General features: G+C 48.1%; 1 protein-coding gene across 1 annotated transcript; it reads right to left on the reverse strand.

Moving 5' to 3' along the window:
- Positions 1–1,366: 1,366 nt before the first annotated feature.
- On the reverse strand, positions 1,367–23,806 carry NOL9 (nucleolar protein 9). Its single transcript, XM_059909055.1, has 12 exons — positions 23,428–23,806; positions 22,302–22,521; positions 21,648–21,775; positions 18,659–18,794; positions 18,437–18,533; positions 17,801–17,898; positions 11,021–11,182; positions 10,535–10,832; positions 10,055–10,166; positions 7,485–7,662; positions 5,652–5,785; positions 1,367–5,048 (listed from the first exon to the last, which is right to left on the reverse strand). The coding sequence occupies exons 1-12, from the start codon at positions 23,785–23,787 to the stop codon at positions 4,899–4,901; spliced, it is 2,073 nt and encodes a 690-aa protein (XP_059765038.1). The 5' UTR covers positions 23,788–23,806; the 3' UTR covers positions 1,367–4,898.
- Between the last annotated feature and the right edge of the window lie 111 nt (positions 23,807–23,917).

Raw genomic sequence — 23,917 nt, forward strand, 5'->3', positions numbered from 1 at the left:
ACCCGTATTTTGTCAGGACTGAATTCATGTTTGACCTCTGGGGTGGCGGCACCTTGCCTGGCCCTTGAGCCACGGGCTCGACCCACAGCCCCTGTCCCTCTCTGCCCAGCTGCGGTCCCAACACTGGACGGCTTCTCCCAGACTCAGCCCCAACCTTAATTTCTCCAGCTGAATCGTCTGCACAGAAAACCACCGAGCTCTCAGCCCTGCCAATTCTCTTCTCCGACACAGGCCCCCTGGGCGCTGTATATTTTAACGTATGGACTCTGTGGCCGCGGTTTGCACTGTTTCCTTGCTGGTGGTTTCCTCCCCTTGGATTTTCCATCCCCAAGTACCCATATGCTCCCTGGCACGCACTTCTCACACCGCTGGCTGCCTCGGAGGGTGCCTTCCCTCCTTTCCCAGAAAGCAGCGCCACGAAGACCCTCGTCTCTGCAATGCCAACAGCCAGCAGCAGCCCCCGGCTGGACTCCTCTGTCAGGAGGAAGGCCTGCAAGTTTGGTGGCTTCTTCCTGCCCGGCTGACATTCACAGCCCGGAGACGAGCCCGGGTCCAAAGCATTAGAAAAACCCAAGCCACAGTCCACTGAGCAGCACAGCAGCATCGGGGCCAGTCGCCATGGCAACCCCTGGCTTCCCAGCCCAACACATTGTCTGCCCGGCTCGGCTGTTTGCCGATTCCCAAGACTGCTTACTCAGCTCCCGGGATCTCCAGATTGGACCTGCTGTCCCTCAGCTCCAAGTGCGGCTCCTTTCAGACTGCTCCCTCACCCCGCGGCCCACCCTCTGCCCCATTCTTTTCCTGGCAAAGCCCTGGAAATAACTTTAACTCAGCCAAGGCTTTCTGGAGGCCCTACCTCACGTGGCTCTTCCCCCTACTGCACAGATGGCCCCCATATTTATTTTAGCCACTGTTCAGGCTCGGCCTGTCAGCCAAGTCTCGTTGCCTCTGCCAGGCCCCACCCTGGGAGCGAGGGCCGAGGGGCTGAGCTCTCGCTCTCGGAGAGGCGGTTACAGACACAGACCCCCGGCTTGCTGGCTAGCTTTCTATTTGAACTCTTCTGGGAGCAAAATTCTTTTCCCTGTTAATATACTCTCAAAGATAGTCCAGAAACGATTTAACTTACATACATGGGCCCAAAAGGAAAAAGGAAGATGAACTCCCACTGGAGTTTGTCCCGCCCAATACTGAAACAGAGAAAAGGTGCGGGTACTTACTGGGGTTTCCTGTCTTCCCCACTATGACACCCAGATTTCACTACCCCCTTTCGATGTTTTCCCCATAATTTCTCCTAAACATTTAAATAATTTCCGAGAATAAAATGGTCTATCTATATACGTAACAAAATTACACAATTAAATTCACATTCTCAAAAATATTTAATGAAACAGAAGTTCACATATTAAGTGAAAAGAGCTGGATAGAAACCATACACACAGTTGGACACCAGTTTTATAAAACAAACACACGTGTGCATTTTAGAAAAATACTGGACGAGACAGCATCACAGCATCAACAGTGATTACGTGGTGGTGGACTTCAGGGTCATTTCCTACATGGGTGAGCTGGTCACACAATTTTAAAAGCAGTTAGTGGGGTTTATGAAAAACTCCCAGGAACGGGTGATCGGTGGAAGCCCTGGGACCTTCCTCTCCGGAGCCCTGAGCAGGACCCGCAGCAGGAAGAACGGTGTTGAGGTAAACCTGCCCGGGGGCCGCCGAGTAAGATGGTTTCCAATGCCGACAGTTTCTGCGTCGTCCCGGTGTGACTGTGAGGAATACAATCTTGGTCCTGCCTTCTGGATTTACAACCCTCAGAGACAGGCCACAAGCTAAGAGCTACTGCTACGCCTGCCGTAGACACGCCTCTCGCCCTCCTCACGCAGGGGCCCTGAGGGAAGCGCGATCCGCCCATCTTAAGAGGACACAGGCTCAGGTTAAATACCCCTCAAAGCTACACTGCTAGCCAGTGGCCCAGCCAGAAGGTGAACTCAGAGCTCCAACATCAAAGCCTGCTGCCTTAACCATTACATGGCCTCAACCAAATCTAAGGGAAACAACTACCAGATGCTTTAAAAATCACCGTCCCACGTCCCTTGGTCCTCTCGCCGTCTGTCGGGCAGAAACCTGAGTGCCCGGAAGGGTGAGGACCCGCCCGTCACAGGGACCCCAGGAGCGGCAGCGGGCTCTCTCGCTTCAGCCGGGGCCCCACCACCCCCATGTCCTCTCTGGCCAGCTACTTCCAGGGTTTGATTTTTCAAAAACCAAGGCACCTCAAGAGCCAGCTCCCCGACCCGTCTCCCCTTTCCTAAGTCCTCAGTTCTAATCTGGGGTTTCAGAGGATACAGTGGTGTCTGCCCCCAAGGTCTATCGGGGGAGACACGGAAACAGAACTACCTTTCTTCACAAAATAAAATCAACCCTAGAATTGGAGAATCTTTTCATTTTCATGTCTACCTGTCCTGGAAACAGATCTAAAGAGCTGATTTTCAGGAACCACAAAATCAGTGACTAAGGGTTCTTGTTCTAAGTCATATATTCCTTTAATTATCTTAAAATAAGCATGTACTGCTTTAAAAATCACACACAGAAATGACTGAGTTTTTGTTAAGAGTATCTCCAACGCAGAACTCTCACTACCCATCCTGAGCCATCACAGACAGTGGAAATGACAGAAAGCCCAAACCATCGCCACTGACAGTCAAACACACCAGGTGGAGGCACCGCTCCAGTCTGACTGGCACACCTGGAGCTGACCACAGCACCCTGCCTCCAGCATCTCTGGATGCTGACAAAGGCCTAGGCGGGCTCCTCGGCCCATCTCCAGCCTCCGTATGGCCAGCTGACCAATGGCTGACAGCTCCCTCTAGCGGCAACGTTTGTTTTCTTTACTGCCGGAGACTGAAGCCCGCAGCCTTAAAGGCCAGCAGGAAACAGGCTAAAGGCGAGCCTGGATTTAATGAAAACGCAAATGACAGGCCACCACTTGCTGCTAAAGACCTACAGTATTATTGTAAAGGTACAGGAACTTGGGAAGGAGGCAAAAAGTTGATGGTGGATTGTCTGTTAATAGTCTTTGCAAGGCCAAGAAAGAAAACCATGTACAAGTTAAATTTAGATATAAATAAGAAGCAACTAAGAAGCTAGACATTAGGGTAGGGCGGGTGGGATGAATTGGGAGATTGGGATTGACATGTATACAGTAATATGTATAAAATGGTTAACTAATTAATGAGAACCTGCTGTATAAAAAAATAAATAAAATTCAAAAAAAAAAGAAGCCCTTCCTGCAGGGCGCCCTTTGTTCCTCTGGTAGAAAGAATCACAGTAAATACAAGTCTCCGGTAGAAAGAATCACAGTAAATACAAGTCTCCGTATGCAGATTAAATGGTTCCCACCGCAAAAAAAGAAAAAAAAAAAGAAGCTAGACATTAAATGGCCTCTAGGGTTATCACACCTGATCCTGGACGGTGACAAGGGCTCTATGAGATGAGAAGCCACGTGAGTACTTAAGACAATGACAACGGTTTAAATGAACGTAAACGTTAAAACCTACACATCCTAATAGCTGTCCTTCAACACATTCTGCTAGGAAGCTGCAATTCACAACACCAGTTTGAAAGGCTGCCTCAGCGTCCTAAACGCAGAAATGGTGACCTGACCTGGCTGCCCTGATTGTTTACCAAAACCACTTCCAACCTGGGAGGTTAAAGAATCCTGACCACCGGGGAGAAGATGGAGTTCCATCATTGGCCCCAAAGCCCCCTGGGAGAACAGCACCATCACCGACACAGAGTTCAGGTCCAGCCACCGAGCCCAAGAGTGTGAGCCGCTCCCCCGGTCCTTCTTCCAAACAGCCTAGTGTCCGGCTCTGCCCACTGTGTGTTTTTTGTTTTGTTTTTATTTATTTATTTATTTATTTTTGGCTGCGTTGGGTCTTCGTTTCTGTGCGAGGGCTTTCTCCAGTTGCGGCAAGCGGGGGCCACTCTTCATCGCAGTGCGCGGGCCTCTCACTGTCGCGGCCTCTCTTGTTGCAGAGCACAGGCTCCAGTTGCACAGGCTCAGTAGTTGTGGCTCACGGGCCCAGGTGCTCCGCGGCATGTGGGATCCTCCCAGACCAGGGCTCGAACCCGTGTCCCCTGCATTGGCAGATTCTCAACCACTGCGCCACCAGGGAAGCCCCCTGTGTGTTTTTAATCTCAGATGCGAAGTCAATTAGGACAAATCTGGTTTTAAAGAGGCCCCAAGATAAGCTTCCTGGATTTGAGAGCATTTTTTCAGCATAAAATTTTTCACCATCAGATTTTAAAAAGGAAGAAGGGCTCTGGAGTCAGACTTTTATCTCTGAAACCCTGATTAACTTTAACAGACCAAACAGAGGCTTAACCCTTGGCCCACATGCGTGGAAGGGGCTGGAGAGCATCCAATGAGCAGGGATGGGAATGGCCCCCGCCCCGGGGCAAGGACCACAGGGCGCCACCATATTCCGTTATGCTCTCCATCCTGCTGGCCAGCCTGCCTTCCTCCTTGGGACGTTTCTGTGGCTCCTGTTACTCTATTTTTATCCAGATGCCAACAACCAGGTCCTGGAAAAACTTTATGAGGAATCTACCATGTTCTTTCTGTTTCAATGGCGCACAAACTTTTCCCTGCTGCTTTACTCCCTTAGAAAATAAAACAGAAGACTAGGGCAAACCTCTAGGTCATGTCGACTTAAGAACAGACTTAAATGTACTCTAAACATATCCACGAGTTATGCAGCAAACACTGCACTGTTTGCTACGTAAGCGCGCCGTTCCGTTTGTGGCCACAGAACCCCATCAGTCCGCTGGTGCCAGCCTGGAGACAGAGTCAAGCTCTCGGTAGAAAAGGTCCTTCCCTTATTAAGAACATCAGGATCAGTTTGTTTTTCGATAGAATTTAGGTTTGGGGTGTACTTTCTCTTTACGTGTTTCCTCAATTTCTCTTGCTCCAATTTTCTCTGATGCTCCAGGAAGTTTAAAATTATAATCTGTTGTGATGTAAGGTATCGTCCCTTCGAGCCCACGCTGAAATGGAAACACAGAGAAAATACTTCAAATCCAGCCAAGACAGAAGACAGTGTTAAAAGTGAGAGTCTGAGGAAGGTCCTCTCACTCCTAAGACACTCGGCTCCCCTCCCCCGGAAGGGCCCACTTACAATTCAACCCCACAAACCCATCAAACAGCATGAGAATGGGGGTGGAGGCTTCTCTCTCAAACCGGTAGAACGAGCAGGTGGGGAGGGGGACACTGGTGCCTCCCCAGCTGCCTGCAGGTCCTGCCGTTTGGTTTGGGACCACACGGATGCCCTTGGCCAACGTGACCCTCCATGGCCTTCCCATGGGGACCCCTGAAGACTGTCTTCAGGGAGGGCTCATCATGGGGACGCCACCTCTGCTCTTTTCTCCCACACGCACGTCTGCAATGACGGCTCCACCACGGGGCTCCTGGCTGTGCGTGATGGCGACTCTGGGCCCCAGACCTTTAGGCCACGCTGACATACCACCACGGAGTGTAAGCTTCCCAAACGATAACCTGCTCCCGTGACTCTCGCCCCGACTTCAGGCCCCCACTCTCTACTGTGGACACGGCCAGCGAGCTCCAGGGCTGCCCCCGGGGGCCGTACTCACCTGGCTCTTGAGAACACACTGTGGAATGGAAATGGTTCCAACCAGCAGACAGTTCACGTTTCTTAGCTCTTCCGGGGGCACAGGAGTGAGGATGTGGTAAAGCCTCTTCTCCATGTCGATCCCTCTACAAATTCCTTGAAAGCACACAAAACACACAAAAATCATCCTATCTGGGGGCTTCCCTGGTGGCACAGTGGTTAAGAATCCGCCTACCAATGCACGGGACACGGGTTCAAGCCCTGGTCCGGGAAGATCCCACATGCCGCGAAGCAACTAAGCCCGTGTGCCACAACTACTGAGCCTGCGCTCTAGAGCCTGCGAGCCACAACTACTGAGCCCATGAGCCACAACTACTGAAGCCCGCGCACCTAGAGCCCATGCTCCGCAACAAGAGAAGCCACTGCAATGAGAAGCCCGTGCACCGCAACGAAGAGTAGCCCCCGCTTGCCGCAACTAGAGAAAGCCCGTGGGCAGCAACAAAGATCCAACCCAGCCAAAAATTAATTAATTAATTAATTAATTAATTAAAAAAAAACACCATCCTATCTGGAAGATATCAAACTTCCCCACCACTCAGAATTCTAGAATGGCTTTTAAAATAAGAGTTTCAATGTCAACTGTGTTTTGCTTTGAAAATACAAAGCGGCATATTTGCATATCTGAAGACTCTTTGTACCCTTCTCCTTGTTCAGCTGTGAGAAACCCGAAGTCCTACACTGTCTTAACTAAGGTGCACCTGGGCCAGGGAGAAACCCACCAGCGGGGAATGCAAAGATGACCCAGTCTCTCCCCATCACCAATCCCTTCGTTATGGTCTGTACTAAAGCATACGAGTCCTGTGGAAATGCTTTTGAGAAGTTCAGTGTTGTATAAATCAAGAACACATACTAACTAAGGGTTTTGCTAATCTTGAGGTGTGTAGGCCCAGCCCCCTTCCAGAAGTATACACTGACAGTTACTGATGTTAGTGAGCCGGGGGACGATCACGTGAGGCAGGTTTGGTGAAGGAGGCAGGGACTCAAGCCTGCCAGGCACCGCGAGGCTGGGTCCACAGGCTGGACCTGTGCGAAGGGACGCACCGGGATGCAGTGTGATCTCGTATGTGCTCAGATCACCCCTGACTGTGGGGAGTCGAGTTACACAGCTTTTCCACTAGTCCGGGGCAAGAAATGAGACGGGCATGGTGAGAAGAGATGCGGTAGAGGAGTCTGACATTCTGAAAACGGAACTACCAGGCCTGCGAGTGGGCTGGATGTGGAGAATGAAAGCAAGGGGGTGCCAAGGAGGACCCAGGGGCCGGACCCAAACGCCAGAATAAATCTTCAAAGGACCGTTCATGGCCTGGGAACTGGGGATGGTGCGGGCTAGGAGGAGGAGATCTGGGGAGAACATCAGGGAAGGGGTAGATGGACCTATCAGGACTCAGTTTGGGACCCAAGTCTTAGGTGCCAGTGAGACATCCAAGCGGAAAAGTGCAGTGGTCACGTGGGCTTGGAGCTCCGATGCACTGTTGTGCTGGAGAGACCCCACGGACGTCAGCCTAAGATGGACTTAGAGCCCCAGCAGTGGGTGGGAGGGCCCACGGAAAACATGTCAGATGAGAAGGAGGCCGTGACCAGGCCCTTAGGAATCCTGGAGGAGTTGGCAGGAGAAGCAGAGAAAGAACCGCTTCCTTCCTGCCCTCCAGCCCGCAAGGCCCGCTATACAGAAGACAGAGAAGCTCTCTGGCCACTCCAGCCAAGTGACAGCGACAAGGACAAGGCCAGCCATCTACAGTTGAAGAAGTGGGTCAATTTCAGTAGGTTTACAGACAGGTGTCCCTCTCAGACTCACCAAACCCCAAACAATCACAGATGGGTGTCTGGGCAAGCAGGATGGGCCCATGTGCATGTCCTCTGACATCATCCAGGATCTTGCAAAGCCCAACCCAGCTGGCATTCACAGCGTACAATATGTGGGTAGGAGCGACATCAGCGTGGATAATCCGGAGTGCGACGGCGTTGAAAGGGACCTGAAAGATACACGCGCATCCCCCCGTGAATTCTACTTGAAAGACTACTTTTAATTTTTACAAGTTGACTCGCCAGCTATCTGAAGTTCTATCTGCCAAACCACCTACCAAGAAATATCTAAACAGAATGGAAACACCAACCAGCATTTGTTTAGTGCTTCACCGTTCTAACACAGAGAACCTAGGAAACTTACACAAAGCTCCTGTATACCAGCAATACCTGCTAGAAATCTAAACTGAACGCCTGGAACTTTGTCTACAGAGACACATGAGATGCAAGTTTGGAGACATCCTACATGAGCTGAAGCTGAGGGAGGGAGACTATGAAAACCCATCACTGAGAGGCCTCCTGATGGGAGAGAGTAAAAATCCATTCAGTGAGAAAAAGCCTCCATTCACTCCCTAATTTAACTATCGCAATAAGAAAAATCGATTGCATTCCCGGAGCAAGAGGTAAATAACTACCTTTAACATGTAACTTTCTGGGTAATTTCAAACTTTTAAAGTAGAAAAAGTTTTTTTTTTTTAATTTATTTTTTGGCTGCGTTGGGTCTTTGTTGCTGCACACGGGGTCTCTCTAGTTGCAGGGAGCGGGGGCTACTCTTCGTTGTGGTGCACGGGCTCTAGGCACTCGGGCTTCAGTAGTTGTGGCACGCGGGCTCAGTAGTTGTGGAGCACGGGCTTAGCTGCTCCGCGGCATGTGGGATCTTCCCGGACCAGGGCTCGAGCCCGTGTCCCCTGCATTGGCAGGCGGATTCTTAATGACTGCACCACCAGGGAAGTCCCCAGAAAAGCATTTTGTTATACATATTATTTAGGCTTCAAAAACAAATGTGAGGGGGACTTCCCTGGTGGCACAGTGGTTAAGAATCCTCCTGCCAATGCAGGGGACACGGGCTCGAGCCCTGGTCCGGGAAGATCCCACATGCCGCGGAGCAACTAAGCTTGTGCTCCACAACTACTGAGCCTGCGCTCTACAGCCCGCGAGCCACAACTACTGAGCCCGCGTGCCACAACTACCGAAGCCCGTGCACCTAGAGCCTGTGCTCTGCAACAAAAGAAGCCACCACAACGAGAAGCCCACGCACGGCAATGAAGAGTAGCCCCTGCTCACCGCAAGTAGAGAAAAGCCTGCGCAGCAACGAAGACGCAACACAGCCAAAAATAAATAAAATGTTTAAAAAATTGTTAAGAAAACAAATGTGAATTTGTAACAAAAGGCAGTTTAAATTACTGGCAGGTAAGTTTCACGTTCAGTTATAGAGCATCGCCAAGTGAGTAAATTGCAGTAAATCAGCCAAAACTCCATTAAACCAACTGCCTTAGGTTCTTCAGTGGAGATGACTTGGAAGCCTGGAGCCAATCTCTCCATCAGGCTCGGGAAACGCATCCTTGCCCCCCGGGTCACGGCCCCTGCCTGTGCGACCTCAGGCCAGTGTGTCCACCTGGCTGTGCCCGGTTTTCTACGCTGTAAGCGGGGTCTGTAACAGCACCTCCCGGGCAGGCTGCCACCCCAGGTAACGTGCTCGGCAGAGCGCGTGGCACAGGGGGTGCTCAGCACTGCACGGGCCACACAGCAGAGCTGAGTACCCTGGGCTCTAGAGTCAGGCCGCCTGGGCGCCGGTCCCGGCCCAGACTTTTACTATGGCCCTTTGGGCAAGCTGACTCAGTGCCCCTTGCCTCAGTTCTGCCATCTGTAAAGTGGGGATAATAACAGCGCCTCGCTGAGTAAAGGAGTTAACCCAGGCTTAGAAGAGAGCACAGCACAGGGTGAGCACTTAGAAATGCTACCTGTTGCTGTTTTATTCTGTCATCATTTGGAATCCTAATGTTATGGTGGTTTCTTCTCAAATGAATTCTTCAGAGGTTGGAATCCAAGATGCACATACTCTAGTGCCAGAATCTACTTGTGACGATATCGGAAATGGTTTAAGAGTGTTCTCCGGGTGCCAGGCCCTGCTGTGAGCGCTCGTGAAATCTGCACAAGCGTTCTGCGAGGTCTGGCACCGCTACTCCCAGGTGAGAGCCCAAGCTGCACACAGCCAGTCAGTGCAAGGGCGGAGATGGGCTGCCGGGGTGTAATCCCAGCGCCACCCCTGGTATTAGTAGAACATTCTTAGCCAGGATGGAACCAGAGTCGGGCCCAGCACAGCAGTGAAGAGCTCGGCTCTGGAGCTGGGCTGCCTGGGTCTGCGGCCAGCTGTGCCACTCACGCTGGATCACTCAGCTCCCATCTGTAAAACGGGGACCGTCACCAAATCTACACCATAGGGCTGCCCTGAGGACTAAATGAGTGAGGCGCTATAAAGTGGTCAAAGTGCTCCTGGCACACAGGAAGCCGTAGGCGTGTTTAAGTAACCCAAATAAAGACAATTCCAAGAGTTCAGATCACCTGATAGGGTGTCAGACCATGTAAGGGACACAGTGGCTTTGGCACTGGGGGCTGCAACTGGCCAAGGTAACTCAGCACTGCCAACTCGCGAAGGACTTTGTTATGTGATTCTCTGAAAAGTAAATCACAACGAGGTAAACAGAGATTTAACCTTACAGACCCACCTCCCACTAGAGACATCACACAGATTCTATGCACACAGCCCACGTTCCAACCTTAGCATCTGCAGACCCTGCCCTTCCATAAACCCCCTGGAAATCCTTCAAGTCAAAGCCCCTGGCAAGCAGACCTGGAGGCCAATTCTGGATGTTTCCACTGGGAAAGTAACCATTCAGAAAATAACTGACTCTCCTTCATAAGTAGATAGCTGTGACAGAGATCTGAAAAATTTTAGAGGACTATTCCTTTGAAGGAATTGAGGACAGAAGGCCTTGTAAGACTGAAGAAAACTAACTTCTCCAGCCATGATGCTTTGCTTACCTATTTCTTGGAGTTTTTCCAGACACAAACTCCGACTTAACTGACATCAGTTTGTATCCAGTAAACAGAACTGGATTCTCCTTTTCTTCGTCAGCAAATTCCAAATTGTCTGCAAATTCTGCCAGGTGGAATCCTCTGTTTCTGACTTTGGACGTGCTCTTTGTGTACAAGCCGTCCATGTCGTCCACGTAGCTTGGGCTGAGGTCTGGCATGTACCTACCCCGGTCGGAGCTGAACTGAACGACGTGGCTGGGCGACAGCAGTCGAATCAGGTCAATAAGAAGCAGGAGACCCTGGTCTACAAGGAAGGAGACCACGGGAGCACAGTTAGTGCACAGAGAGGCGATGCACTCCTGCAAGAAGCTGGACTGCTTCTGAGACAAGGAATTGCCCAAAAACCGGGCTTCGGCACTAATGTCTGGAAGCCACGCACTTATCCCCACTGCCCGACCCTCCTGCCCAACCCATGCGCCGCCGTGGGCTTACCTGCCACCCAGCCCATCGTGTTGACGATAAGCGGGGACTCTCTCTTGTAGGAGCTGAACACATACTTTATTATCTCAATATAATTTTCAAAGTTGTTTTTACAAGAAGGCTTCCCATAATAGACCATTTTCTGGGGTGTCCTCTGGTGGGTGAAAGGTGGTCCTAAGAAGATAAAGATGAGAGTCATCAATCCGGGAGAACCTAAGAGGTGGCGAGGGTTTTGGTCCAGCCATCGTCACTGACAAAGCTCCTCAGGAAATCCGAGCCCGTCCTACCACTAGGAATAGCTGTGCTCCTACTTTCGGAAGTCTAAGCTTTCAACTTCATACAAAGACACGCTCACGATTACATACACAGTTACCCCAACTAAGTCCTAATACAGCCACTCATTCAACAAACATTTACTGAACACCTACTGAATGCTGGACATTGTCCTAGATACTCAGGACATTTCTGTGAACTGAACAAACATCCCTACAGGGCTTACACACTAAGGGAACAACGATTAATAACAGCAGCAGTCACCTGTTGGACTACAGTACTTACTATGTCCTACGTATGCTACACACACAGTCTCTAGTTTTCATAAACACCCTGTGAGACAGGTAGTATTACTTTCCCCATTTTTACAGACAAGGAAATTGAGAAAGAGATTAACTTGACCAAGGTCACACAGCTAGTAGAAATCAGCTGGACTTGAACTCAGGTGGTCCAGCTCCAGAGCTGATACTCCCTAATCACAATAGCAGTCCGTCCATCCCCTCTGGATGGGGCCAGTGCCCACAGCAGACAGGTGGCCAGGACGACGTCGCAACACAGTTGGCGGGGCAAGGGCCTTGGTCAATGCGGTTGGGGCGAGGACGCCTGGGAAAGAGCTGGCGAGGCTCCCCTCCAGGTCGGGGCCAGGGGATTCGGGGCAGCCCACAACAGAGAAGGTGGCCTGCATAGTCAAGGGACTGAGCAAATACAAGGGGAATGAGCAAATATGTAAATATACTGAGAATAACGGCAGCCAGGGTTCTTACCATCAGAGAAGGAACTTATAAATATGGAAGGGGGAAGGCTAACTAGAATGAACCCTGGGTGCTAGATTAGAATCGGAATGATCAGTGCAGGGAACTCCCTGGCGGTCCAGTGGTTAGGACTCCACGCTTCCACTGCAGGGGGCCCAGGTTCGATCCCTGGTGGGGGAACTAAGACCCCGCAAGCCACGTGGTGTGGCCAAAAAAAAAAAAAAAAGAATGATCAGTGTAAACTCATGGCTCTTAATAAACAGAAAGATACAGAAAGACATAGAAATATGTGTGTGTGTGCATATATATGCACACACACACATATTATATACGTACATACATGGCATGCGTGGGTTTAAGCATATGCATATTCCCTAACTCTGTCCACGGAGGGGATCTAGAAGAAATGACACCCAGAAGAAGATAAAAAGAGCACACCTAGTTAGAGTGGAAAACCCTGGCAAACACTATCTTAACCAATTGATCAAAGCTAACATGTCTGGCAACAGGACAAACTGACAGCATGTTGATATGACACGCGGAGAACAGCGTCACTTCTAAATCGAACCACGGGGGAGCCTACAAACGTACCCTTCGAATCGTCAAGGTCATAAAAGATAAGAAAAGCTGGAGGAACTGTTCCAGACTAAAGGGGACTAAAGATTTGTAAGTACACACTGGGCCTACACAGATGATTGGAACAGTGGACAAAATCGAGTAACCACACTGTAGCAATGTTACTATCCTGATTTTGGTGGTTGTATTATGATTACACAGCAGTGTCCTTGTTTTTAGAAATACCCACTGAAATACTAAGGGATAAAAAAGGAAAAAAAATTAAATGAAGTAGAGAAAATGTAAAAGAGGAACAATGAAACCAGCTAAAGAGCTAAGTCTAAACAATTTTTTTTTTTTTGGCTGCGCCGTGCGGCTTGCGGAATCTCAGTTCCCAGACCAGGGACTGAACCCAGGCCATGGCAGTGAAAGCCCGGAATCCTAACCACCAGGCCACCAGGGAACTCCCCTAAACAATTATTATTATTATTTTTTAACATCTTTATTGGAGCATAATTGTTTTATAATGGTGTGTTAGTTTCTGCTTTATAACAAAGTAAATCAGCTATACATATACAGATATCCCCATATCTCCTCCCTCTTGCGTCTCCCTCCCACCTTCCCTATCCCACCCGAAACACGTATTTTTGAGAAAGCTGTTAAAATAAAGTAAATGTGTTTAAAAATTCTTACTGACTAAAAGCGTGTTAAATCGCTAATATATCTAGCAACCCAATGCGATACCGTCTGCTTCCTTTAAAAATCAACTTAACAAAAGTCACACAATTATCTGAACAGAAACAGAAAAAGCATTTGACAAAATCCAACATCCTTCCATGATAAAAAACATTCCACAGACTAGGAATAGAAGACAACTTCTTCAACCTGACAAAGGTAAACTGCAAAAGCCACAGCCAACATTTTACTTAATGGTAAAAGACTGGATGCTTTACCTCCAAGATCAGGAACAAGAAAACGATGTTTACTTTCTATTCAACATTGTATTAAAGGTTCTAGCCAGAGTTATCAGACAAGAAAAAGAAATAAAAGGCATCCAACTTGGAAATGTAGAGATAAAACTATCTCTAGTCACAGATGACGTGATCTTATATATAGAAAATCCCAAAGAATTCACAAGAATGCTACTAGAGGTAATAAAGGAATTCAGCAAAGTTGCAGGGCACAAGATCAAAACACAAAAGTCAGTTATGTTTCTATACACCAGCAGTTAGCAATATGAAAAGGAAATTAGAATAGCAATTCCAGTTACAATAACTAAAAGAATGAAATCCTTAGGAATAAATCTAACCAAGGAGGTAAAATACCGCTTAAAGAAATTAGAAAGGGAGTTTCCCTGGTGACGCAGTGGTTAAGAATCCGCCTGCCCATGCAGGGGACACGGGTTCGAGCCCTGGTCCGAGAGGATCCCACATGCCGTGGAGCAGCTAGGCCCGTGCACCGCAGCTGCTGAGCCTGCGCTCTAGAGCCCACGAGCCACAACTACTGAGCCCACGTGCCACAACTACTGAGCCCGCGCACCTAGAGTCCGTGCTCCACAACAAGAGAAGCCACCACAATGAGAAGCCTGCGCACTGCAATGAAGAGTAGCCCCCGCTCGCCACAACTAAAGAAAGCCCGCGGGTGGCAATGAAGACCCAACGCAGCCATAAATTAAAAAATTAATTAATAAATTAAAAAAAGAAATTAAAAAGGGACTTCCCGGGCTTCCCTGGTGGCGCAGTGGTTAAGAATCCGCCTGCCAATGCAGGGGACACGGGTTCCAGCCCTGGTCTGGGAAGATCTCACATGCCGCGAAGCAACTAAGCCCGTGCGCCACAACTACTGAGCCTGTGCTATAAAGCCCGCGAGCCCCAACTACTGAAGCTTGTGTGCCACAACTACTGAAGCCCACACGCCTAGAGCCTGTGCTCTGCAACGAGAAGCCACCGCAATGAGCAGCCCACGCACCACAACAAAGAGTAGCCCCCGCTCTCAGCAACTACAGAAAAACGGCGTGCAAGCAAAGACTCAATGCAGCCAAAAAAATAAATAAATAAATAAAATGAATAAATAAATAAATTTATATATATTAAAAAAAAGGGACTTCCCTGGTGGTCCAGTGAGTAAGACTCTGTGCTCCCAATGCAGGGGTTCCGGGTTCAATCCCTGGTAGGGGAACTAGATCCTGCATGCCGCAACTAAGAGTCTGCATGCCGCAACTAAAGATACCCCATGCCACAAGGAAGATCCCGTGTGCCGCAACTAAGACCTAAGACCTGGTGCAGCCAAAATAAATAAATAAATATTAAAAAAAGAAAAGAAAAGAAATTAAAGAAGACCTAAAAAATTAGACTGAACACAATCCCTATCAAAATTCTAATAGCCTTTTCCCCAGAAATGGAAAAGCCTATTCTCAAATTCATATGGAATTGCAAAGGGTCCCAAAAGGCCAAACAATCTTGAAAAAGAATAAAGTTGGAGGACTCACATTTCCCAACTTTTAACCTACTACAAAGGTACAGTAATTAAAAGTGTGGTGCTGGCCTAAGGGCAGACATAAACCAAAGGAATAGAATAGAGTCCAGAATGATTTTCAACATGGGTGCCAAGATCACTCAGTGGGGGAAGGACAACAAATGGATATTGGAAAACTGGACATCCACGTGCAAAAGAACAAAGTTGGACCCTTCCCTTGTATCATACACAAAAATTAACTCAAAATGGATCAGGGCTTCCCTGGTGGCGCAGTGGTTGAGAATCTGCCTGCCAATGCAGGGGACACGGGTTCGAGCCCTGGTCTGGGAAGATCCCACATGCCGCAGAGCAGCTGGGCCCGTGAGCCACAATTACTGAGCCTGCGCATCTGGAGCCTGTGCTCCGCAACAAGAGAGGCCGCGATAGTGAGAGGCCCGCGCACCGCGATGAAGAGTGGCCCCCGCTTGCCACAACTAGAGAAAGCCCTCGCACAGAAACAAAGACCCAACACAGCCATACATACATACATACATACATAAAAAGAATGTAAGCAGACAAGAATACCATTAAAAAAAAAAAAAAAAAAAAAATGGATCAAAGACCTAAGTGTTAGAGCAAAATCTGACAAAATTCCTAGAAGTAAGGAATTAACATCAAGAATATATAAAGAACTCCTAAATTCAACAAAAACAAAGAACCCAATTCAAAAATGGGCAAAGGGGGACTTCCCTGGTGGTGCAGTGGTTAAGAATCCGCCTGCCAATGCAGGGGACACGGGTTTGAGCCCTGGTCCAGGAAGATCCCACATGCCACGGAGCAACTAAGCCCGTGTGCCACAGCTACTGAGCCCCCGTGCCACAACTACTGAAGTCCGTGCACCTAGAGCCCGTGCTCCGCAACAAGAGAAGCCACTGCAATGAGACGCCCATGCACTGCAACAAAGAGCAGCCACCCCTCGCTGCAACTAGAGAAAGCCCACGCGCAGCAACGAGGACCCAACGCAGCCAAAAATAAACTAATTAATTAATTAATTAAAAAGATGGGCAAAGGACTAAACTAGACATTTCTCCAAAGCAGATGTACAAATGGCCGATAAGCACATGAAAAGATGCTCAACACCCGTTAGTCATTAGGGAAATGCAAATCAAGACCAGAAAGAGATATCACTTCACATCCACAAGAAAGGTCATAATTAGAATAACAAAAATTGGGACTTCCCTGGTGGTCCAGTGGTTAAGAATCCGCCTTCCAATGCAGGGGACACGGGTTCGATCCCTGGTTGGAGAACTAAGAGCCCACATGCCGCGGGGCAACTAAGCCCGCGCGCTCCACAGCCTGCATGCCACAACTACTTTGTTCAAGATCACAACAGGCAGAAAATGAAAACAATCCAAGTGTCCATCAACAGTTAAAAGGATAAAGAAAATGTGACATAATGGAATAATTTTCGGCCATAAGAAGGAATTACTTTTGACCTATGTTACAACATGAACAGACCTTAAAACCTTTATGCTTAGTGAAAAAAGCCTGACACAGAAGAACAAATATTGCATGATTCCACTTATATGAGGTGCCTAAACTAGGCAAATTCATAGGGACCGAAAGTAGGCTAGAGGTCCATAGGGGCTGTGGGGGACTGGGGTGGGGAATGGATTATTGTTTAATAGGTACAGCATTTCAGTTTGGGACAGTGAAAAAGTTTTGGAGGTAGATAGTGGTGATGGGTATACAACACTATGAATGTATTTAATGCCACTGAACTGTACACATGAATAGTTAAAATGATAAATACCATATTACGTATATTTTTGTATTAAAAGAAAGCGGTGTGGGAGCTCCCTGGCGGCCTAGTGGTTAGGATTCCAGGCTTTCACTGCCGTGGCCCGAGTTCAATCCCTGGTTGGGGAACTGAGATCTTGCAAAGCCTCAAGGCAAAGCCAAAAAAAAAAAAAGCAATGTGGGATTCTGATTTGGAGTCTGAAACATAAAAAGGATATTAGTAGGATAACTGATGAATTCTGAAAAAAGATCTATAGATTAGTTAATAGTATTATATCAATGTCAATTTCTTGATTTAGGTCATTGTATAGGGTTATATAAGATGTTAATATTACTGAAAACTGTTTCCAATTTACATAAAATAAAATGGATGGGAGTTCCATTTACTAAAATGGAACCCTAGAAAGGTATTATTGGGTTTTTGTTTTTTGAGGCTAGAGGAATAGTTATGGGAAGACCATGAGTTTGGGAGCGGGGGAGAATGTTCTTTTTTTATATGTTATACTTTTGTATTCTTTGAATTTTTTTTTTTAAACAATACTTTTTTTTTTTTGATTCATTATTTATTTTATTTATCTATCCTTGGCTGCTTGGCTGTGTTGGGTCTTCGTTGCTGCGTGCGGGCTTTCTCCAGTTGCGGCGAGCGGGAAATACTCCTCGTTGTGGTGCACGGGCTTCTCATTGTGGTGGCTTCTCTTGTTGTGGAGCACGGGTTCTAGGTGCGCGGGCTTCAGTAGCAGTTGTGGCTCGTGGGCTCTAGAGCGCAGGCTCAGTAGTTGTGGCGCACGGGCTCCGTGGCATGTGGGATCTTCCCGGACCAGGGCTCAAACCCGTGTCCCCTGCATTGGCAGGCGGATTCTTACCCACTGGGCCACCAGGGAAGCCCTCTTTGAACTTTTTGTATCATTACTTTTGCACTGTATAAAACCAAGACATTTAAGAAGTATATGATACATACCTAGAACTGGTTCTGTAACATTAAGTAGAGAAATGCAACCTGGCGGAGTAAATTCTGTCTGTCCCAGATCACATTCCAAATAGTCAATGCAGGATATACTGAAAATTTAAAAGAAAGAAAGAAAATCTTAACTAGTTTTACTGTGCCCAAAGGGTAAATCAGATTGTAAAGATTTTACGTGACCCACAGACATAATCCACCCTATGCAGCCTCATAGGTAGAATGCTCCAAAGACGACAACCAACACAGAAGAAGAATGGTAAAGAGAAAATGGGACGCAGGCAAGGCCACAGTGTCCACTCATTATATGGATAAAACTTTGCCTTTCTTAACATTTTATTTTTAAAATGCAACAGAATTTATCCCTACCCTGACTCTCTGGATTTGGACAAATACATTTTCAGAGACCAAGTGACAACTGTCGCGAGCTCACCGACAGGCAAGGTGGGTATACCTGAGAGCGCCATCACTTCACCCCAAAACCTGGTATAACCAGACCGCCTCACTCAGCTGAGTGGCTTTGCAGGGTTGTATATAATCTCTGCTTAGGAGTCAGGACGCATTCCCATCTAGTTTCTCAAATCAAAAATCCTACTTCCTGCCAAAAATCTAGCAATATGTCAAAAATACTCTTACCTATTTAACACCTGGTTAATCAGGTATCTAATAAATGTTGACTTTCCAATGTCCTGAGAGCCACAAACCAGAATGACAGGGCAGCCGTCTGCTTCTTCTGGAGGTGAAACAAACATTGACCCCTAAAATTAGCCATCTTCTTTAGGACGCTAATCATCAACAGTAACCCTCTGAGGCTCTGGTGGATAAACACGCTAGACTGTATCGGTACGTATTACTCACCACAAGAAATGCTGACTAACTCATCCATGACTGAAAAGGCACTCTCGGTTAAACGAAGGCCGTTTTTTTTTCTCTCTCTTCTAATGCCGACAGATTTCAAGGCGAAATACTCAGAGTTAATCTGGAAAGTCGGAATCTGAAAGTAACAATGTAAACTTTAAGAAAAGATGAAAACAAATACACTTCTTTTTCTTCGGTTCTAAATTAATAAGCCTCATATAGTTGTGAGCTACAAAAGATAAATTTGATCCCTCCCTTTCTCTCACCCCCCAAATCCAACCCTCCGGTAAGTCTTGTTGACTCCCAAAGCCGTCCATGTCTCTATTTTCACAGCTTACGCTTACTTCCAAGCTGCCACCACCTCTGCGAGAGACTCCAGAGAAAAAGAAAATGCATGGAAATTTAAAAGTGATGGCCACAAGAAAAATTCCACCAAAGACCCCAGCTGCAGAACAGGTTGGTGATTTGGAATAAAGTCAAGACAGTCTCCAAAAACATCAAGCAAAAAGACAAAGAGTTGAAAGGAGGGACTCCCGTGGTGGTCCAGTAGTAAAGAATCTGCTCTCCAATGCAGGCGATGGGCGTTCGAGCCCTGGTCGGGGAACTGAGAGCCCATATGCTGTGGGACAACTAAGCCAGCACGCCACAACTACTGAGCTCACGCGCCTCAACTAGAGCCCGCGTGCCGCAAACTACAGAGCCCATGCACTCTGGAGCCTGCGTGCCACAACTAGAGAGTGAGAGGGAAAAAAAAAAAACCCACCGCCACAACTAGACAGAAGCCCGTGCACCGCAACAAACCGCCCACGTGCCGCAACTAAGACCCGACGCAGCCAAAAATAAATAAATAATAAATAAATCTTTAAAAAAAGAGAATTGAAAGGATGTGGGAAGTGGAGACATGAAGTCCGATGGCATTCTAGCATAAGCAGCAGGAAACCACAGGAAAGCCACCGGAGGAATGAGAGCAGGGCCCTGGCAGAAGCAAGTGGGTCTCAGATGGAATAAGAGAGGACCCAGGAAGAGACCCCACCCACGATCACATCCGCATGCAATTCATCAACCCTGAGGAGAAGGACATCATAAAAGGAGCAAGAATCAGCCTGGGGTGAGGATTCCCAGCAGCTATTCTGGATTCTAGAAAACAATGGAGCAAGTCCTTCAAGGTTTCGAGGAAAACTTCTTTGAACCTGTAATTCTACACTCCGCTCAACTATCAATCACTGAGGGAAAAACAGGAACATCTTATAAAATGAGATCAGCTAAAGTTTACTATCTGCCTTATATGAAAATATAATTCCAGAATGTATTAACACGTAAGTGTGGAAAGGAAAGTTATCCAAGAAAGATCATAAGGAGTATAAACACTGCTGGTTGGGTAAGTCGCAGGGACAAAACAAAAAGCTGAAAATACATGAAAAAAGAATGAGTTTGATCGTGGCATCTGAAACATTCACTTGGTAACACGGGATTTCCATTCCCTTCTCTGTGGCTCCGACCAAGCTGCTGGATTCTGTACTAGATTAAATTTACGTGACCACAAGAGCCCACTCATTGTCCTGCCCTTGTTTCATATCTTCCAGCCTCCAACCCCCTCCTACGCCCTAGGTGATAACCTTGAACCATCTCACAGCGTAATGGGAAGCAATCAGAAGAGACCGTCCCCTTGCCCCTGGCTCTGTCCCAGGCACTGCCTTCAGCCACTCTGAAGGAACTGCCTCTGCTCCTAAGGCCAACCCTCCACACAGACACCAGAACCCGCCCCTCGAGGTCCAATCCCCCACCTCGCTCCAGCCATCCTCTCCCTCATGCACCAGCGTGCTCTCTCCTGTGGATCTTTCCTACCTGCTGTGTTCAATCACGAGGTTTTTTTCCATCCACCTGAACAAAAACCAGAACTCTCTAGTTCATGTTCACTCTTCCCACCACTGTTTCATTTCTTTCTTCCCTTTACAGCTAAACTCTCTAAAAGCAAAATCCCTTACTACTAAATCCTTGAGTTCCGCTCTTCCCCAGGTCTTGACCCCATTCCAGTTAGGCTAGCCCCCTCAGCAATGCAATGAAACCACTCTTGTCCAGATGGTGATTCTGCACCCAAGTTCCCTTCTCAGGCCTCATCTCACCATCAGCTGCCTCGGGGCCTCCGCGTCCTTCAGTGGCTCCCCGACCACACCCGCCTGCTTTGCTCAGTCCCTTTGTTGCTCCTCGGGCTCAGACCCGGAAGCTTCTCATTTTTACCTGTATCAACTCCTTGGTGTTACTATCCTGTCTCATGGGCTCCAGAACCCTCTTCTGCTGAAAGCTCCCAAATTTACATTCCCAACCTCCTCTCTGAACTTGACTCACACACTGCACCTCCCACTTGACATTTCCAGCTGACTGTCTAAGAGGCATCTTTAAGCTACAGATTTAAGTCTCCTCCTGCAGCGCCCCGTCTCGGTGCACCCAAGCGGTCACACCTCACACCCAGTCTGTCTGATGTTCCTATAGAGTTGACTCAGTCTACTGGCTCGTGGGAGACAATTATAGTGACCGACCCGACTTCAGGAAATTAATAATAAGGGCAGCAAAAATTTGGAGATGAAGAAAGAGAGAGATGGGAGAAAGTGTAAGTACATTGAAATTACTCATTCTCATTCAGAGTTTAGAGAAAATTCATACTGTCTCAAGTTAGTAAATCAAAATATAAAGATAACCATTTAAAAAAAATATAAAGATAACCACTGAAGAAATATCAAAAGGCATTTAACCAACTATAGTAGAAAACGATGACTTTCTCTGGGGAATGAAGCTAAGGGGGGTAGAAGAGACAATTTTCATGATATAGCCTTCTATACTGACTACTTTTACTTTACACACATGTCACATTCTGTATGACTTACAGCACAATGTGACAGACAGACTGATCTTCCAAGGGGGCATCCTACATAGTCATCTGACTGTTTTGGTGAAAGTAATTAGCAAAACTCTGAATGAAAACTGGTTCTACCTCTTGTACGAAAACGTAAGATAAACCTGGATGGCTGATTATGAAGTTCACAGTGGAGGTTTTCAGACGTTCCAGCAACAGAATGGAACACAGAGGAGAAAAATTCTTCATCAAACAATATCTGTCATCTGTAAAGAGAGATATAAACTACCTTAGAAATAGCACGCCATTAAACTCTATGCCCTTTAGGACCTCCTCCTCCTCTGCTAAATTTCAAACTTTTTGAGACTAGGAATTATGTTTGAAAGACTTTTTCAGGAGGCCATATTGCATGACAGGAACACACCTGGGTGGGGAAGTCAATCCAGGTTTGCTACCTAAACACGCTGTGTGGCCTTGGGCAACTTTTCTCATCTGTAAAATCGTGAAAACAATAGCTTCACTCTCAAGACCCTGGTGAGAGTTTAAATAGATACCAGTAAAGAGTACAAGTTCTAGGCCATAGTAAGCATCTGAAAATTATTTGCCTTGGGATTTCCCCGGCCGTCCAGGGGTTTAGACTCTGCGCTTCCAATGCAGGGGGCACGGGTTCAATCCCTGGTCGGGGAACTAAGATCCCACATGCCGGGAAGCGCAGCCAAAAAAAAAAAAAAAAAAAAATTATTCACCTTATTATGATACACCCTTAGTAAATCATGCAGTTTTTTTCATTACCTTGGTTCAGATAAGATCTGAGCAAACTTCGGGCTTCCCTTTTCATCTCTTTCTTGCTTTTCTCATGCACTGAGTAATGAACTGCATTGATAGTCAGGCGAGAGTGGGTATAGGTAGAGAAGACATTTTGGGGAGGTTGGCCTTGGCTGATGGTAAAACCAAACACCTGCACCTGGCCATAGAGGCAGGTCACACGACAGATCCCGCTAAAAGTAAAGCCCTAGAGGGAAAGAAAAAAGAAAGGAAGAAATAAGGTTACAGATTCTGTTACCAATGACAGAAAACATCTAAGATCTTAACTGGCTACTCAGACATCAAAAGGAGGCTGATTTCCAAGTAACAGAATACCCTGTAGGTGACTATCTAGTATTTTAAACTAATAGATTAAAATATTAATATTTTTAACCTAAGATCATATCCTATGGCAGCTACAGGGACAGAGAGTCTGGTGAACACTGACCCAGGGGGGGCCCCCTGAACTCAGCTCTGCTGTACTCATGGCTCCCTGTTCTTACAAAGGTCCAGCGCCTGCCGAGTCTCTCCCGTTCTTGGGTTTTCACCTCCCTCCTGTATTGCGGGGGACCTCCCAGACCAACGTTCAGGTGAACGTCAGGGGCCCTGCAATCAGGCTGCCAGGGTTTGACTGCTGGCTCTACCTCTGCTGTATAACTTTCTGGCAAGTTACCTAAGCTATATTCTTTCTTTCTGTAACCATTCCTAACGGTAATGACTCCGTAGAGCATGCATGAGTACTAAATGGGTTCGTATGCCCCAAACACTTAGAACACTTACAGCCTGACATTTCTAAGCACTCGGTAAATGCAAGTGCTATTATTATCATTATATTATTATATTGTATATATTATATATATAGTATATTATATATATAATGTATGTATTATATATATATACATTATATTATTATCATTACTACTAAAGTCCCTCCAGCCCCGAAGACTTAGAATTCCCTCGGGAGGGTCCTTGTTACGCTCTGCCCAGCACCACCGCCCGAGGAATGCGTCCAAAGGACCCGCAGGGGGACACGGGCCTCTCCCAGCCTGCAGCTCCCGGGGCTGCGTCCCCACCCCTCCTGCTCTGCCCTTCCGGCTTCCCGGGCGCGACCTACCTGCCCCAGCGGCAGCAGCAACACGGCGCGGCCCGAGCCGGCCGACCGCACTGGCGGGATGGGGAGGAGCGCGGAACAACTCGGGGCCGGATCCTCGGCCGGGCGAGGGCTGGGGGCCGCGGTCTTGGGCCTCCGGGGCGCCGCCGAGCGCGACACCAGGCAGCAGCCCTCCCGCCAGTCAGCGCCGGCCGCCTGGGCCTGCAGCAATCGCCGCCGAAAGTGCCTTCGGCCGCGCCAGCGCAGCCTCCCGAGCCGGCGGCGGGGCCGGTAGCTGAGGATGAGGTGGGGCCGGGCCTTGCGGGCCCGCAGCCATGTGGAGCGAGAAGGACCCCTCTTAAACAGTAGCAGCGAGTCAGCCATGCTGCCCACCGGTGCCTGCTGCTCGACAATCTCGCGAGATCCCGTCGCTCCGCCCCGCGGCCCGTCCAGCGGCCTGGGAGCCGCGCGCGCCCTCTGCCGGCGGCCTCGGCAGGGCCTCCGGGCCTCACCC

Source organism: Balaenoptera ricei, chromosome 1 (genome assembly GCF_028023285.1).
Source record: "Balaenoptera ricei isolate mBalRic1 chromosome 1, mBalRic1.hap2, whole genome shotgun sequence".
NCBI lineage: Eukaryota > Metazoa > Chordata > Mammalia > Artiodactyla > Balaenopteridae > Balaenoptera > Balaenoptera ricei.

Excerpts from the sequence above, each read along its gene's own strand:
- NOL9 (XM_059909055.1), bottom strand. The coding sequence starts at position 23,787 with ATGGCTGACTCGCTGCTACTGTTTAAGAGGGGTCCTTCTCGCTCCACA. Across the intron at positions 17,899-18,436 it reads ATTAACCAGGTGTTAAATAG|TATATCCTGCATTGACTATT; the intron begins GTAAGAGTATTT and ends TTAAATTTTCAG. Across the intron at positions 7,663-10,054 it reads ATGGTCTGACACCCTATCAG|GTCCCTTTCAACGCCGTCGC; the intron begins GTGATCTGAACT and ends TGTATCTTTCAG.